The sequence below is a fragment of the Pristiophorus japonicus genome, chromosome 9, assembly GCF_044704955.1.
Source record: "Pristiophorus japonicus isolate sPriJap1 chromosome 9, sPriJap1.hap1, whole genome shotgun sequence".
Taxonomy (NCBI): domain Eukaryota; kingdom Metazoa; phylum Chordata; class Chondrichthyes; family Pristiophoridae; genus Pristiophorus; species Pristiophorus japonicus.
In genome coordinates this window covers 110,781,608-110,799,262 of record NC_091985.1, presented here as the reverse complement: position 1 = coordinate 110,799,262, position 17,655 = coordinate 110,781,608, and the positions used below count along the sequence as shown (strand labels likewise).

Genomic DNA, 17,655 nt, shown 5'->3' with positions numbered 1-17,655 from the left:
GGGTACAGAGGAGATTTACGAGGATGTTGCCTGGACTGGAGAATTTTAGCTCTGCGGAAAGATTGGATAGGCTGGGGTTGCTTTCTTTGGAACAGAGGAGGCTGAGGGGAGACCTTATTGAGATGTATAAAATTATGAGGGGCCTAGATAGAGTGGATAGGAAGGACCTATTTCCCTTAGCAGAGGGGTCAACAACCCGGGAGCATAGATTTAAAGTAATTGGTAGGTTTGGAGGGGATTTGAGGGGCAATTTCTTCACCTAGAGGGTGGTGGGGGTCTGGAACTCACTGCCTGAAAGTGTAGTAGAGGCAGAGACCCTCACCACATTTTAAAAGTACTTGGATGTGCACGTGAAGTGCCGTAACCTACAGGGCTATGGACCAAGAGCTGAAAAGTGGGATTAGGCTGGACAACTCTTTGCTGGCCAACGCGGACACGATGGGCCAAAATGGCCTCCTTCCATGCTGTTAATTTCTATGATTCTATGAGAGGGAAAGAACTGGAGGTGGCCCTCCACAGAGCCCGAGCATACAGTGGCACCAGGGATAGCTGCAGAGACTCTGCATTGGAGGCTGCAGCCTCTCCAAGCTCTGCTCTGCTGGACACAGATACTGTTCCCCTGGGACCATCTATCAAAAGGATAATCATTGAGGGGCTGCATAAAATCTGTGACATATTGGCAAGCCTTCTATGCATACTATCCACAATTGTAGAGACAATGGAGGAGTCCAACTCAAGCATGAGTGGGTTGGTGTCTCAGGGCATTGTGAGGATGTCTTCTTCCATGGATTGGCCAACTCCGTGGAACATCAATCATTGCAATCAAATGATTCCATACAGGCCTTGACCTGTGCAGACTCTGGATGCCAACATGTTTGATGCCTTAAATACGTTGACAGAAACTTTAGCCTTGGCCTTACAGCGCCGCACTGATTTGCACCAGCTGCTCTGCAGCAGAGTGGTAGGAGTGAAGTGCGGTTGGGCCATGAAGGATGATGGTGCAAGGGGACATGGAAGTGAGGACTCCACTCCAAATACTTCTGTTTCTCATCCGTTGCGAGCCCTCCCCACCCCACAGTCAGTACCCGACATACTGTCTCGTTATCCGATGGCCGAGTCTGCCCCCGCACAGGCGTAGGTGGAGTGGCCTTTGGCGGGGCCCTTGTGGGCTCCAAAACCCAGAGGATGTCAGCCGAGAACATCTCAGCAGTCAGAGCACAGATCTGAGCAGCTTGCCTCGATCTCTGCTCAAACCACAGGGGTTGCACCACGTAGGAGCGGAAGGGTAAGCTTTGTAGTTGCACAATGATATGCAGATGGGTGTATGACAAAATGTTTTGTAAAGTTTCCGTTGCTTACTAGAATCACATAAAATTCATTACTTTGCACCACTTTCCTGTGTTGTCCGTTCTTGGTTGCTGGTTGTCAATTTGCCTTTCCAGGTGTTTGTTGAGGAATGAGAAGACATGTCTTGATTGGGACAAATGGGGTATGAGCAATGGTGGTTGGTTAGTTATAGGACTGCTCTGTGTCAGTGGGATTGGAGAGGGAAAGGTGGGACAGGGGAAAACTGGATGTTGGATGTGACTGTTACATCAGCCCAGTGGTAATGACTAACTGAACCATACTGATATAAGGGAATCCCTGGCATACTCCCATACAGGCAGATTATTCAGTCTCCCAGTACAGTTCAGTCCAACGCTCAGACCTTCCAAACAAGTGGAGCACTCAATCCCTCCCATACAGGCAGTGTGCTGAGACCCTCTCTCCATTCCCGCGCTCCCCCCCCTCACCATACAGGCCTAGCACTCGTCCATTCATTCCACCGCACAAAATACACCGCCTCACATCTATATTGAAATTCATTTATCATTTGCACGACCATTCTGCAACTTTAGTAACGTCGCTTGTATTTTGTCGCAATTACTCCCCAATTTGGTGTCATCCGCAAATTTTGAAATTGTACTTGTTTTGTAGTCCAATATCGTTGACGTAAATAGTGAACAACATTGGTCCCAGCACCAATCCCTGTGGAACACCATTTCACACCTCCCGCTAGTCTGAGTAAAAAACATCAACGCCCACTTTCTCTTTTGTAACCAGCTTGTTATCCATTCTGCTACTTCCCCCTTATGCTGTAAAATTAGTCAGGAGTCTACTATGTGGTACCTCATCGAAAGGCTTAACTATTTCTTTATATATTCTTTGATATTTGGTTGCAATGTGATTGACTCTTAACTGCCTTCTGAAATGGCCTAGCAAGTTACTTAGTTGTAACAAACTGTTACAAAAAACAATAATAATAAAAACAGATAGACTACCTGGTATCGATCTCAGCACCGGCTACGGACATGACAAAGGCACACCCAGACCAGTCGAACATGCAAAGTCCTCCTCACCAACATCTGGGGACTTGTGCCAAAATTGACAGAGCTGTCACGCAGACTAGTCAAGCAACAGCCTGACATAGTCATACTCACAGAATCATACCTTTCAGACAATGTCCCCAACTCCTCCATCATCCTCCCTGGGTATGTCCTGTCCCACTGGCAGGTCAGACCCATCAGGGGTGGTGGCACAGTGGTATATAGTCAGGAGGGAGTGACCCTGAGAAGCTTCAACATTGACTCTGGATCCTAAGAAGTCTCATGGCTTCAGATCAAACATGGGCAAAGAAACCTCCTGCTGATTACCACCTTCTGCCCTCCCTCAGCTGATGAATCAGTACTCCTCCATGTTGAACATCACTTGGAAGAAATACTGAGAGTAGCAAGGGTACAGAATGTATTCTGGGTGAGGGACCAAGAGTGGCTCGGTGGCACCACTACTGACCCAGCTGGCCGGGTCCTGAAGGATATATCTGCTAGACTGGGCCTGCGACAGGTGGTGAGAGAACGAGGGAAATAACTACTTGACCTCGTCCTTACCAATCTACCTGTTACAGATGCATCTGTCCATGACAGCATTGGTAGCAGTAATCACAACATCATTGTGGAGACAAAGTCTCGTCTTCACACTGAAGACACCCTCCAGCGTGTTGTGCGGCACTACCACCATGTTAAATGGCACAGATTCAGAACAGATCTAGCAGCTCAAAACTGGGCATCCATGAGGAGCTGTGGGCCAGCAGCAGCAGCAGCAGAATTGTATTCCACCACAATCTGTAACTTCATGGCCCGGCATATCCTTCACTCTAACAGTATCAAACCAGGGGACCAACCCTGGTTCAATGATGAACGCAGAAGATTATAACAGGAACAGCATGAGGCGTACCTAAAAATGAGGTGCCAACCTGGGGAAGCTGCAACACAGGACTACATGCATGCTAAAAGGTGGAAGCAGAATACTATAGACAGGGCTAAGAGATCCCACAATCAACGGATCAGATGAAAGCTCTGCAGTCCTGCCACATCCAGTTGGGAATAGTGGTGGACAATTAAACAACCAATGGGAGAAGGAGGCTCTATGAATATCCTTAAAAGTGGAGGGCAGAGAAACCCAAGGCAAAGAACAAAAAGGGCCACTGTACAGCAAAATTCTAAAAGGACAAAGGGTGTTAAAAAATAAGCCTGAAGGCTTTGTGTCTTAATGCAAGGAGTATCCGCAATAAGGCGGATGAATTAACTGTGCAAATAGATGTTAACAAATATGATGTGATTGGGATTACGGAGACGTTGCTCCAGGATGGTCAGGGCTGGGAATTCAACATCCAGGGGTATTCAACATTCAGGAAGGATAGAATAAAAGGAAAAGGAGGTGGGGTAGCATTGCTAGTTAAAGAGGAGATTAATGCAATAGTTAGGAAAGACATTCGCTTGGATGATGTGGAATCTATATGGGTAGAGCTGCAGAACACCAAAGGGCAAAAAACGTTAGTGGGAGTTGTGTACAGACCTCCAAACAGTAGTAGTGATGTTGGGGAGGGCATCAAACAGGAAATTAGGGGTGCATGCAATAAAGGTGCAGCAGTTATAATGGGTGACTTTAATATGCACATAGATTGGGCTAGCCAAACTGGAAGCAATACGGTGGAGGAGGATTTCCTGGAGTGCATAAGGGATGGTTTTCTAGACCAATATGTCGAGGAACCAACTAGGGGGGAGGCCATCTTAGACTGGTTGTTGTGTAATGAGAGAGGATTAATTAGCAATCTCATTGTGCGAGGCCCCTTGGGGAAGAGTGACCATAATATGGTGGAATTCTGCATTAGGTTGGAGAATGAAACAGTTAATTCAGAGACCATGGTCCAGAACTTAAAGAAGGGTAAGTTTGAAGGTATGAGGCGTGAATTGGCTAGGATAGATTGGCGAATGATACTTAAGGGGTTGACTGTGGATGGGCAATGGCAGAAATTTAGAGACCGCATGGATGAATTACAACAATTCTACATTCCTGTCTGGCGTAAAAATAAAAAAGGGAAGGTGGCTCTACCGTGGCTATCTAGGGAAATCAGGGATAGTATTAAAGCCAAGGAAGTGGCATACAAATTGGCCAGAAATAGCAGCGAACCTGGGGACTGGGAGAAATTTAGAACTCAGCAGAGGAGGACAAAGGGTTTGATTAGGGCAGGGAAAATGGAATACGAGAAGAAGCTTGCAGGGAACATTAAGGCGGATTGCAAAAGTTTCTATAGGTATGTAAAGAGAAAAAGGTTAGTAAAGACAAACATGGGTCCCCTGCATTCAGAATCAGGGGAAGTCATAATGGGGAACAAAGAAATGGCAGACCAATTGAACAAGTACTTTGGTTCAGTATTCACTAAGGAGGACACAAACAACCTTCCGGATATAAAAGGGGTCAGAGGGTCTAGTAAGGAGGAGGAACTGAGGGAAATCTTTATTAGTCGGGAAATTGTGTTGGGGAAATTGATGGGATTGAAGGCCGATAAATCCCCAGGGCCTGATGGACTGCATCCCAGAGTACTTAAGGAGGTGGCCTTGGAAATAGCAGATGCATTGACGGTCATTTTCCAACATTCCATTGAGTGGAATGGAGTGGAGTGGAGGGTAGCCAATGTAACCCCACTTTTTAAAAAAGGAGGGAGAGAGAAAACAGGGAATTCTAGACCGGTCAGCCTGACCTCAGTAGTGGGTAAAATGATGGAATCAATTATTAAGGATGTCATAGCAGCGCATTTGGAAAATGGTGACATGATAGGTCCAAGTCAGCATGGATTTGTGAAAGGGAAATCATACTTGACAAATCTTCTGGAATTTTTTGAGGATGTTTCCAGTAAAGTGGACAAAGGAGAACCAGTTGATGTGGTATATTTGGACTTTCAGAAGGCTTTCGACAAGGTCCCACACAAGAGATTAATGTGCAAAGTTAAAGCACATGGGATTGGGGGTAGTGTGCTGACGTGGATTGAGAACTGGTTATCAGACAGGAAGCAAAGAGTAGGAGTAAATGGGTACTTTTCAGAATGGCAGGCAGTGACTAGTGGGGTACCGCAAGGTTCTGTGCTGGGGCCCCAGCTGTTTACATTGTACATTAATGATTTAGACGAGGGGATTAAATGTAGTATCTCCAAATTTGCGGATGACACTAAGTTGGGTGGCAGTGTGAGCTGCGAGGAGGATGCTATGAGGCTGCAGAGTGACTTGGATAGGTTAGGTGAGTGGGCAAATGCATGGCAGATGAAGTATAATGTGGATAAATGTGAGGTTATCCACTTTGGTGGGAAAAACAGAGAGACAGACTATTATCTGAATGGTGACAGATTAGGAAAAGGGGAGGTGCAAAGAGACCTGGGTGTCATGGTACATCAGTCATTGAAGGTTGGCATGCAGGTACAGCAGGCGGTTAAGAAAGCAAATGGCATGTTGGCCTTCATAGCGAGGGGATTTGAGTACAGGGGCAGGGAGGTATTGCTACAGTTGTACAGGGCCTTGGTGAGGCCACACCTGGAGTATTGTGTACAGTTTTGGTCTCCTAACTTGAGGAAGGACATTCTTGCTATTGAGGGAGTGCAGCGAAGATTCACCAGACTGATTCCCGGGATGATGGGACTGACCTATCAAAAAGACTGGATCAACTGGGCTTGTATTCACTGGAGTTCAGAAGAATGAGAGGGGACCTCATAGAAACGTTTAAAATTCTGACGGGTTTAGACAGGTTAGATGCAGGAAGAATGTTCCCAATATTGGGGAAGTCCAGAACCAGGGGTCACAGTCTAAGGATAAGGGGTAAGCCATTTAGGACCGAGATGAGGAGAAACTTCTTCACCCAGAGAGTGGTGAACCTGTGGAATTCTCTACCACAGAAAGTTGTTGAGGCCAATTCACTAAATATATTCAAAAGGGAGTTAGATGAAGTCCTTACTACTCGGGGGATCAAGGGGTATGGCGAGAAAGCAGGAAGGGGGTACTGAAGTTTCATGTTCAGCCATGAACTCATTGAATGGCCTGTTCCTGCACCTATTTTCTATGTTTCTATGTTTTTATCCTCAATGATGGCAGAGCCCAGCAAACGAGTGCAAAAGATAAGGCTGAAGCATTTGCAACCATCTTCAGCCAGAAGTGTCGAGTGGATGATCCATATCGGCCTCCTCCTGAGGTCCCCACCATTACAGAAGCCAGTCTTCAGTCAATTCGATTCACTCCATGTGATATCAAGAAATGGTTCCACGTGATATCAAGAAATGGATACTGCAAAGGCTATAGGCCCCGATAACATCCCAGTTGTCATGCTAAAGACTTGTGCTCCAGAACTAGCCGCACCTCTAGCCAAGCTGTTCCGGTACAGCTAAAACACTGGCATCTATCCAACACTGTGGAAAACTGCCCAGGTATGTCCTATCCACAAAAAGCAGGACAAATCCAATCTGGCCAATTACCGCCCCATCAGTCTACTCTCAATCATCAGCAAAGTGATAGAAGGTGTCGTCGACAGTGCTATCAAGTGGTACTTACTCATCAATAACCTGCTCAATAACATGCCCAGTTTGGGTTCCACCTGGACCACTCAGCTCCAGATCGCATTAAGCCTTGGTCCAAACATGGATAAAAGAGCTGAATTCCAGAAGTGAGATGAGAGTGATATCAAGGCATTTGACAGTGCGTGGCTTCAAGGAGCCCCAGTAAAACTGGAGTCAACGGGAATCAGGGGGGAAACTCTCCACTGGCTGGAGTGATACCTAACACAAAGAAAGATGGTTGTGGTGGTTGGAGGTCAATCATCTCAGCCCTAGGACATCGCTGCAGGAGTTCCTTAGGGCAGTGTCCTAGTCCCAACCATTTTCAGCTGCTTTATCAATGATCTTCCCTCCATCATAAATTCAGAACTGGGGATGTTCGCTGATGATTGCACAGTGTTCAATTCCATTCACAACTCCTCAGATAATGAAGCAGTCCATGCCACATTCAGCTTTCAGGCTTGGGCTGATAAGTGAGACTCTAACCACCGTCCATTGACATTCAACGGCATTGCTATCGCTGAATCCCCCACCAACATCCCGAGGGTCATCAGTGACCAGAAACTTAACTGGACCAGCCACATAAATACTGTCAGAGGCTGGGTATTCTCCAGCAAGTGTCTTACTTCCTGACTCCCCACAGACTTTCACCAACTACAAGGCACAAGTCAGGAGTGTGATGGAATACTCTCCACTTGCCTGGATGTGTGCAGCTCCAACAACACTCAAGAAGCTCGACACCATCCAGCAGCCGACTTGATTGGCACCCCATCCACCACCTTAAACATTCACTCCATCCACCACTGGCGCACCGTGGCCGCAGTGTGTACCATCTGCAAGATGCACTGCAGCAACTTGTCAAGGCTTTTTCGGCAGCACCTCCCAAACCCGTGACCTCTACCACGTAGAAGGACAAGAGCAGCAGACGCATGGGAACACCATCGCCTCCAAGTTACCCTCCATGTCACACACCGTCCTGACTTGGAAGTATATCGCCATTTCTTCATCGTCGCTGGGTCAAAAGCTTGGAACTCCCTCCAACAGCACTGTGGGAGTACCTTCACCTTACAGACAGCAGCAGTTCAAGGCGGTGGCTCACACCACCTTCTCAAGGGCAATTAGGGATGGGCAATAAATGCTGGCCTTGCCAGTGACGCCCATATCCCAGGAACAAATAGAAAAAAAATATTTTCAGACTTCCTGGAACTATTCTTGTAAATCTTTTCTGCACCCTCTCTAAGGCTTTCACATCCTTCTAAAAGTGCAGTGCCCGAAATTGGACACAATACTCCAGTTGAGGCCAAACCAATGTTTTATAAAGGTTCATCATAACTTCCTTGCTTTTGTTCTCTATGTCTCTATTTATGAAGCTCAGGATCCAATATGCTTTTTTTTTTAAAAAACGATTTTCTCAACCTACCCTGCCACCTTCATCAATTTGTACACATATAGCCCTAGGTCTCTCTATTCATACACCCGCTTTAGAATTGTACCCTTTAGTTTATATTGCCCCATCCTCATTCTTCTTACCAAAATATATCACTTTGCACTTTTCTGCATTAAATTTCATCGGCTACGTGTCCACCCATTCCACCAGTCGATGTCCTCTTGAAGTCTATCACTATCCTCCTCACTGTTCACTATACTTCCAAGTTTTGTCTCATCTGCAAATTTTGAAATTGTGCCCGTACACCCAAGTCCAAGTCAGTAATATATATGAAGAAAAGCAGTGGTCCTAGTACCGACCCCTGGGGACACCACTGTATACCTTCAACCAGTGCAAAAAACAACCGTTCACCGCTACTCTCTGTTTCATGTCACTTAGACAATTTTGTAACCATGCTGCCACTGTCCCTTTTATTCCAATGGCTTCAAGTTTGCTGGCAAGCCCATTATGTGGCACTTTATCAAACGCCTTTTGGAAGTCCATGTACACCACATCAATCGCATTGCCCTCATCAACCCCCACTGTTACCTCATCAAAAAACTCAATCAAGTTATTTAAACACAATTCGCCTTTGACAAATCCGTGCTGGCTTTCCTTAATTAATTCACACTTGTTCAAGTGACTGCTAATTTTGTCCTGGATTATAATTTCTAAAAGCTTCCCCACTACCAAGGTTAAACTAACTGGTCTGTAGTTGCTGGGCTTATCCTTGCATCTATTTTTGAACAAGGTGCAATATTTGCAATTCTCCAGTCCTCTGGTACCACCCCCATATCCGAGGAGAATTGGAAGATTAGGACAGTGCAATATCCACCTTTACGTCCCTCAGCTTCCTTGGATGCATCCCATCCGGTCCTGGTGACTTATCCACTTTTACTACAGCCAGCCTATCTAGTACCTCCTCTTGATCAATTTTTAGGCCATTCAATATCTCAACTTTCACTACGAATTTAGCAGCATCTTCCTTGATAAAGTCAGATGCAAAGTACTCATTTAGTACCCCAGCCATGCCCTCTACTTCCATGCATAGGTCTACTTTTTGGTCCCTAATCAACCCCACCCCTCCTCTTACTACCATTTATTATTTATATGCCCATAGAAGACTTTTGTATTCCATTTTTATGTTAACTGCCAGTCTATTCTCATATGCTCTCTTTGCCTCTCTTATTTCCGTTTTCCTTTCCCCTCTGAACTTTCTATATTCATACAGGTTCATACAGGTTCTCACTTGTATTCTCAACCTGACATTGCTTCATCTCATTATCCTTTTCATCATCCAGGGTGCTCTGACTTTAGTTGCCCTCCCTTTCACCCTCGTGGGAAAGTACCTAGACTGTACCAAAACCATCTCCTCTTTAAAGGCAGCCCATTGTTCGATTACAGTTTTTCCTGCCAATCTTTGATACATTTATCCGGACCAGATCCGTTCTCAACCCACTGAAATTGGCCCTTCTCCAATTAAGAATTCTTACTCTAGATTGGTCCTTGTCCTTTCCCATAGCTAATCTAAACCTTATGATACTATGATCACTGTTCCCTAAATGTTCCCCTACTGACACTTGCTCCAGCTGATCCACCTCATTCCCCAGAACCTCTCATTCTTCTAAACTCCAATGAGTAGAGGCCCAACCTGCTCAACCTTTCCTCATAAGACACCCCTTCATCCCAGGAATCAACCTAGTGAACCTTCTCTGAACTCCCTCCAATGTAAGTGTATCCCTCCTTAAATAAAAGGAGACCAAAACTATACGAAGTACTCTAGGTTTGGTCTCACCAATGCCCTGTACAGTTGTAGCAAGACTGCCGTACTTTTATATTCCACCCCCCCTTGAAATAAAGGCCAACATTCCACTTGCCTTCCTAATTACTTGCTGTACCTGCATACTAACTTTTTGTGTTTCATGTATGAGAACACCCAGATCCCTCTGTACCGCAGCATTCTGTAGTCTCTCTACATTTAAATAATATTTTGCTTTTCTATACTTCCGACCAAAGTGGATAACCTCACATTTTCCCACATTATACTCCATCTGCAAAAAATTTTCCCATTCACCTATCTATATCCTTTTGAAGACTCTGTGTCCTCCTCAAAACTTACTTTCCCATCTATCTTTGTATCGTCAGCAAATTTGGCTACAATACACTCGGACCCTTCATTCAAGTCATTAATAGAGATTGTAAATAGTTGAGGCCCCTGCACTGATCCCTGTGGCACCCCACTATTTACAGTTTGCCAACCTGAAAATGACCCATTTATCCTGACTCTCTGTTTTCTGTTAGTTAGCCGATCCTCTATCCATGCTAATAAGAACATAAGAATTAGGAACAGGAGTAAGCCATCTTGCCCCTCGAGCCTGCTCCGCCATTCAACAAGATCATGGCTGATCTGGCCGTGGACTCAGCTCCACTTACCCGCCCGCTCCCCATAACCCTTAATTCCCTTATTGGTTAAAAATCTATCTATCTGTGATTTGAAGACATTCAATGAGCTAGCCTCAACTGCTTCCTTGGGCAGAGAATTCCACAGATTCACAACCCTCTGGGAGAAGAAATTCCTTCTCAACTCGGTTTTAAATTGCCTCCCCCGTATTTTGAGGCTGTGCCCCCTAGTTCTAGTCTCCTCGACCAGTGGAAATAACTTCTCTGCCTCTATCTTGTCTATCCCTTTCATTATTTTAAATGTTTCTATAAGATCACCCCTCATCCTTCTGAACTCCAACGAATAAAGACCCAGTCTACTCAATCTACCATCATAAGGTAACCCCCTCATCTCCGGAATCAGCCTAGTGAATTGGCTCTGTACTCCCTCCAAAGCTAGTATATCCTTCCTTAAGTAAGGTGACCAAAACTGCACGCAGTACTCCAGGTGCGGCCTCACCAATACCCTGTACAGTTGCTAATATATTACCCCCAACACCATGAGCTGTTATCTTGTTTAGTAACCTTTTATGTGGCACCTTACTGAATGCCTTTTGGAAATCCAAATGCACTACATCTACTGGTTCCACTTTATCCACTCTGCTCATTACATCCTCAAAGAACTCTAATAAATTTGTCAAACACGATTTCTCGTTCATAAAACCATGCTGACTCTGCTTTATTGTATTATGATTTTCTAAATGTTCTGCTACTACTTCCTTAATAATGGATTCCAGCAATTTCCCAATGACAGATGTTAGGCTGACTGACCTATTGTTTCCTGCTTTCTGTGTCCCTCCTTTCTTGAATAGGTGCGTTACATTTGTGGTTTTCCAATCTGCTGGGACCACTCCAGAATCTAGGAAATTTTGGTAGATTACAACCAATGCATCCACTATCTCTGCAACCACTTCGTTTAAGACCCTAAGATGCAGGCCATCAGGCACAGGGCACTTGTCAGCATTTAGTCCCATTAGTTTGCCGAGTACTTTTTCTCTAGTGATAATGATTGTTTCCTCCCTCCTTTTGCCCCCTGATTTTCTACTATTATTGGGATGCTTTTAGTGTCTTCTACCGTGCAGATAGATGCAAAATATTTGTTCAAAGTTTCTGCCATTTCCTTATTTCCCATTATTAATTCCCCAGTCTCATCCTCTAAGGGACCAACTTTTACTTTAGCTACTCTCTTCCTTTTTATATATTGTAGAAACTCTTCCTGTCTGTTTTTATATTTCTTGCTACTTTACTCTCAATCTGTTTTCTCCCTCTTGATTATTTTTTAGTCATCTTTGTTGGTTTCTAAAATGTTCCCAATCTTCTAGCCTACCACAAATCTTTGCAACATTGTATGCCTTTTCTTTCAATTTGGTACCATCCTTAACTTCCCACTAGTTGGTGGCCTATAGAATGCACCTAGTAGTGTAATGGCACCTCTATTGTTAACTCTAACCAATAGAGTCTTTCCTTAACCCCCTCCAGGACATCCGCTCTCTCCCGCACTGCAATATTCTCCTTAATCAATACTGCCATCTCACCTATTTTCTTTCCTTCCCTATCTTTTCGGAACACCTTATAACCAACAATATTTAGTATTCAAACCTGTCCTTTTTTGAGCCAGGTCTACGTTGTTGCCACATCATCATATTCCCATGTGGCTATTCGCACCTGCAGCTAACCAACCTTATTTACCACACTTTGTGCATTCACGCACATGCACTGTAAACTTATCTTAGACCTTCTTGTATTCTTTCTTAGTCTGATGCCACCTAATACCATACTATTTTTTACTCTAATGCTATGTGTCTCTCCCAATCCTTTGTGCACCTGGTTTCTCTTTTCTAATGCTACATCCTGGTGCCCATTCCCTTGCCAGATTAGTTTAAACCCTCCCCAACAGCACTAGCACCCCCCCCCCCCCCAAAGAGAACATTGGTCCCGGCTATTGAGGTGCAACCCCACCTCTCCCAGAACCAGTCCCTATGTCCCAGGAATCTAAAGCCCTCACTCCTGCACCATCTCTCCAGCCACTCACTCATATGCTCTGTTCTCCTATTTATATATTCACTAGCTCATGGTATCGGGAGTAATTTGGCGAATACTACCCTCAAGGTCCTGCTTTTCAATCTCTTTCTTAGCTCCCTAAAATCGGCCTGCAGAACCTCATCCCTCTTTCTACCGATGTTGTTGGTACCGGTTTGGACCACAACCTCTGGCTGTTTATCTTCCCCCTGCAAATAGAGCAGAAATCCGATCTGAATTCTGCACTCCTCTAACCCTGTGGTAGTTGTAGAACCACTACTGCCAACCCTGCTTAGATCAGTCAACTCGCCGCATATGAGGAATGGAACCTGGGGCTTTGTGGTCGCTGTGGCTCCTTCCACACCAGGAGGCATTTTTACCCATGGAGCTGGGGAGCAGGGTCATGTGAGTATTTTAGGGAGATCACCATTTCCTCATACAACTAAATCAATTAAAACAGTAAGCTAACCAGAAAAACTTGTTTCCTGCCTCACGATCCTTTGCATATTGCTTCTGTGCACAGAGATTGAGATCAAAAGCCGAACCAGTAGTCGATGAAAAATAAAACATCCCGGAATTCAGCAGTTTCCTCAAGGCAGAGACTCGCTCTTCATCTGTTGTTTCTTCTTGAAGCGGAACAAAATCCGTTGTGGTAATCTTGCAAATGTCAGTGTCACGGATCCTCCCTACGGATGTACATCCTGTTATCAGGACCAGAAAGCAGAGTCTTGAGTCACCTGCAAATCAAGAGTACAGAGTTAACAACTCACAGCACTTAACAATGTAAAGAGAATTTACAGGAATAAGTAATAAACACCAGGTCCCTTCAAAACAATGGTTAGTAAGAGAAATACAAAAGCCAAGGTGTGGAGATGAACATTATAGAAGTGGAGTTTTAAACTCATCCAAAACTCTGCTGTTCGTATCCTAACTCACACCAAGTTCCTTCCCCGATCACCCCTGTGCTCGCGGTTGCCCTTACCTATCTCTGTAATGTCCTCTAGCCATACAACTCTCCAAGATCTCTGCGCTCCTCCAATCATAGCCTATTGCACATCCTGATTTTAATCACCCTCTCCCTCCCCTCCCCTCCCCGCCCCATTTCGGCCATGCTTTCAGCTGCCTAGTCCCCAAGCTCTGGTATTCCCTTCCTAAACCTCTGCATCTCTCTACCTCTCTCTCCTTCAAGATGCTCCTTAGAACCTATCTCTTTGAGCAAGTTTTTGGTCACGCCCTAATATCCCCTTATATGGCTCGGTGTCAAATTTTGTTTGCTAACGCTCCTTTGAAGTGCCTTGAGACGTTTTACTATGTTAAAGGCACTATATAAATACAAGTTGTTGCTGTTATAAGATAGAACATATTCAGTCAAAAAGGCAGTCAAAATGTAAGTTAATTACTGACTATCCATGCATTCAGAGCACTGTGAAGAGAGAAGACTGGATCTGGCCAGACTTGGGCAATTTTCATCTGGGCTTCCAGAGAGGAGAGAACATTAGCAAAAAAGGTTGTTGACAGAGGGAGGGTGAATGGATTACTGTCTATTTCCCTGGGAGGACAGATGCATCAACATTAGCGTCCTCGACCAAGCCAACATCCCCAGTATTGAAGCACTGACCACTTGATCAGCTCCGCTGGGTCCAGGCCACATTGTCTGCATGCCAGACACGAGACTCCCAAAGCAAGCGCTCTACTCGGAACTCCTTCACAGCAAACGAGCCAAAGGTAGGCAACGGAAACGTTACAAGGACACCCTCAAAGCCTCCCTGATAAAGTGCAACATCCCCACTGACACCTGGGAGTCCCTGGCCAAAGACCGCCCTAAGTGGAGGAAGTGCATCCTGGAGGGTGCTGAGCTCCTCGAGTCTCATCGCCGAGAGCATGCAGAAATCAAGTGTAGGCAGCGGAAAAAGCGAGCGGCAAACCAGTCCCACCCACCCCTTCCCTCAACGACTATCTGTCCCACCTGTGACAGGGACTGTGGTTCTCATATTGGACTGTTCAGCCACCTAAGGACTCATTTTAAGAGTGGAAGTAAGTCTTCCTTGATTCCGAGGGACTATGATGATGATGATGGATGATTGTACACAGTTAAGAGCAGCCATCAGTAGATTTTATTTGCACACACTTAGCTCGTGGTTAGACTTAATGTAGTGACCAGCTGCCCCATCCCTAATTTCCAGTTTCTGTCTTTTGAATCCTCACTCAGTGCACTAATTATAAGATTACACCATCTCGTTCTGAACTCCCCACCAGAGAGGAGTTCTCTCTATCTACCATAAAATCCTTTATTCATCTTAAACATCTCAATTAGATCACCCTTTAATCTTCTGTACTCAAGGGAATAAAAGCCTAGTCTACAGAACCTGTGCTGATAATTTAACCCTTTTAGTGCAACATTCTGGTGAATCTGCAACGCACCCCTCCGAGGCCCTGATACCCACAGATGAAAATTTTAAAATAGAGGCGTTGCTCCCAGAACTGAATGCAGTACTATAAATGGGATCTAGCCAAAGCTTTATATCCCTGTAACATGACTTCCATCCCTTTAAACTCCAATCTGCTCAGGATAAAGACCAACATTCCATTAGTCTTTTTAATTATTTATTGTCGCGGAGGAGGTCTCTGCCTCAGACATAGTGGCCAGGAGTGGGAAGCTGTGCTGAAAAAAGTTTAATCGTCTTTTGAGGGTCGTTAGAGTGAGTACAATTTTTATTGAGGCACTCCTTTATAACTTAAATTATATATCTGACACACTATTTGCTCTCATGCTGTTGCTGTCTCTCAGCACTCTGTGGGTTGCCTCCTAAAATGCATGACACATAGGTAGGCTTAGTTTGGCACCCTATTTGCCATGAATGACCTTTGCACATTATTAAGATTGCTTTCTGAAATCTCATAATTTCCTCATTTTGATGTCCTCCTGATGAACCATGTGCAAATTCCAAGGCCATTAAACAGAGGAGTGTATTACATTCAGACAGTATTGTACAATAGGTGGCTATGTGTGTGTGCCACAAGAGCAGATGGACCCTCTGGTAACCATTCCCATTTTCATCTTTGCAGGCAAAGAAATCCCATGACCGCCGAACAGTTGAGGACAGACAGCGGTCCGCCTCAGACCCAGTCACTTACCGACCGCGAGGAGTGAGCGGCAGGCCTCATCGGCATCTCAGGTCGGGCAACTGCCACTGGGGGTGCTGACCCCCCGCTTACATACTGAGGGTAAGTCCTGCACACTCCCTGGGCTGGGTTGGGGCAATGTGATGCAGTGTCTGTGGACTAGGGTTGGGGCAATGTGATGCAGTGTCTATGGACTAGGGTTGGGGCAATGTGATGCAGTGTCTATGGACTAGGGTTGGGGCAATGTGATGCAGTGTCTGTGGACTAGATATAATGGAGTCGCGGCAGTCCTTCAAATGCGTCTGTGCTATGTGACCTTACTCATGTCACCCACCCACCTCCTCTGCTGCTAACCACTCGTCTGTTGCTTCTACTTGCAGATGACCATCCACAGGCGCCGCATCCCTCAGATTAAGCCTCCATGTCTGGCCATCATGTGGAGGAGGAGGAAGAGGAATTCACAGATCAGCTGACTCTGGGGGAGCAGATGCAGTCTACACCTCTTTTTCTACCGGCAAACATCTTGTCTGAGGATGATCTAACTTTCTCGGGCTTCGAAACCTCTCAGGCTCCTGGGACTAGTGGCGTGCAGCAATGCAGTTCTGGGGTTGAATCACGCATACCATCTTTCCGGAGGGTGAGTCAGAAAAGTCTGACAGACAGGCAGACATGGAACAGGACATGGTGGGACTGTCCAAGGAGATCATCCAGCTCACCCGTCAGCTCCTTGATGTCCTGGGTAGGATTCCCGTAACCATAGAGAATCTCACTGCGACCATAACGGAGGTAGGATCGCAGACTGTCGGTGCAAGCCGCGAAACCTGTGAGGCCATCAGTGCCCACGAGGCTGGTGGCCTCCACCAGTGACACTGGAGACCCAGAGAGTGTGGCGAGCAGCATTTCGCAATATGGTGCATCACAGGCACAAGCTCTGCTTCAGCTTGGGCAGGTGATGCAGTCCATAAACCCTTCTGCCATATTCTCTGCATCCCCCAGTGTGACACCCAGACCCACACCACCGGTGACTGGCAACGCCGATGAAGAGGCTCGCCAGTCACAAGCCGAGCCTTCCACGGCACGAGCTGGTCCAGTGTGTTCCCAGGCGGCATCGCCAATGTCTCTCTCCCCAACACAGCAGTGCTCTGGCAACTTTGCTGCACGCCATTGTGGTGCCACTTTGGGTATAAAGAGCAGGCGAGGGAGGGGGTGGTAACTGGGGCAGGGATTGCTGCATTATGTTCTGCATTCTGTTGGTTATAATGTTGTTGTTGTTGTTGTTTAATCACACTGCTGGATGCAGATAATTTGTGTTATTTTATTAAAATTTCAAAGTTTGCAAATTATGTTAACAAAGTTATAAAAGTTTACAATGTTTGATAAATTCTTTTGTTCACCTTAACCATTCCTGTGTAGTGTCTCATTTGCAGAATAAAAGGGGGATTAGAGTGACCAGGCAACACTCTTAAAGCAAACATTCAATGATGAGCTGCTGACGCAAGGCTTTTGCAGCGGCAAAATTTCCATGTGGTGGGGGTGGTGGTGGCATGGGTTCCTCATCAGACTCCTCTTCCTCATCTTCCTCTTCCTCTCTCTCCTGAGGTGGTCCTGCAGTTCCCATTGGCAATTCCTGTCCCCTCATGATGGCCAAGTTGTGTAGCACGCGGCACACCACAATGAACTCAGAGACCTGCTGAGGGGAGTATTGCAGGGAGCCTCGAGAGTGATCCAGGCATCG

General features: G+C 45.7%; 1 protein-coding gene across 3 annotated transcripts in view; it reads right to left on the bottom strand.

Annotated features, from left to right (window-relative positions):
* The window catches only part of LOC139273170 (synaptojanin-2-like), a 222,482-nt gene that overhangs the window by 134,423 nt on the left and 70,404 nt on the right, over positions 1-17,655 (bottom strand). For all 3 annotated transcript variants that reach the window (XM_070889701.1, XM_070889699.1, XM_070889700.1), the window contains one exon: positions 13,267-13,534. In XM_070889701.1, the coding sequence (XP_070745802.1) occupies positions 13,267-13,534 (268 nt within the window). The remainder of the gene's footprint in view (positions 1-13,266; positions 13,535-17,655) is intronic.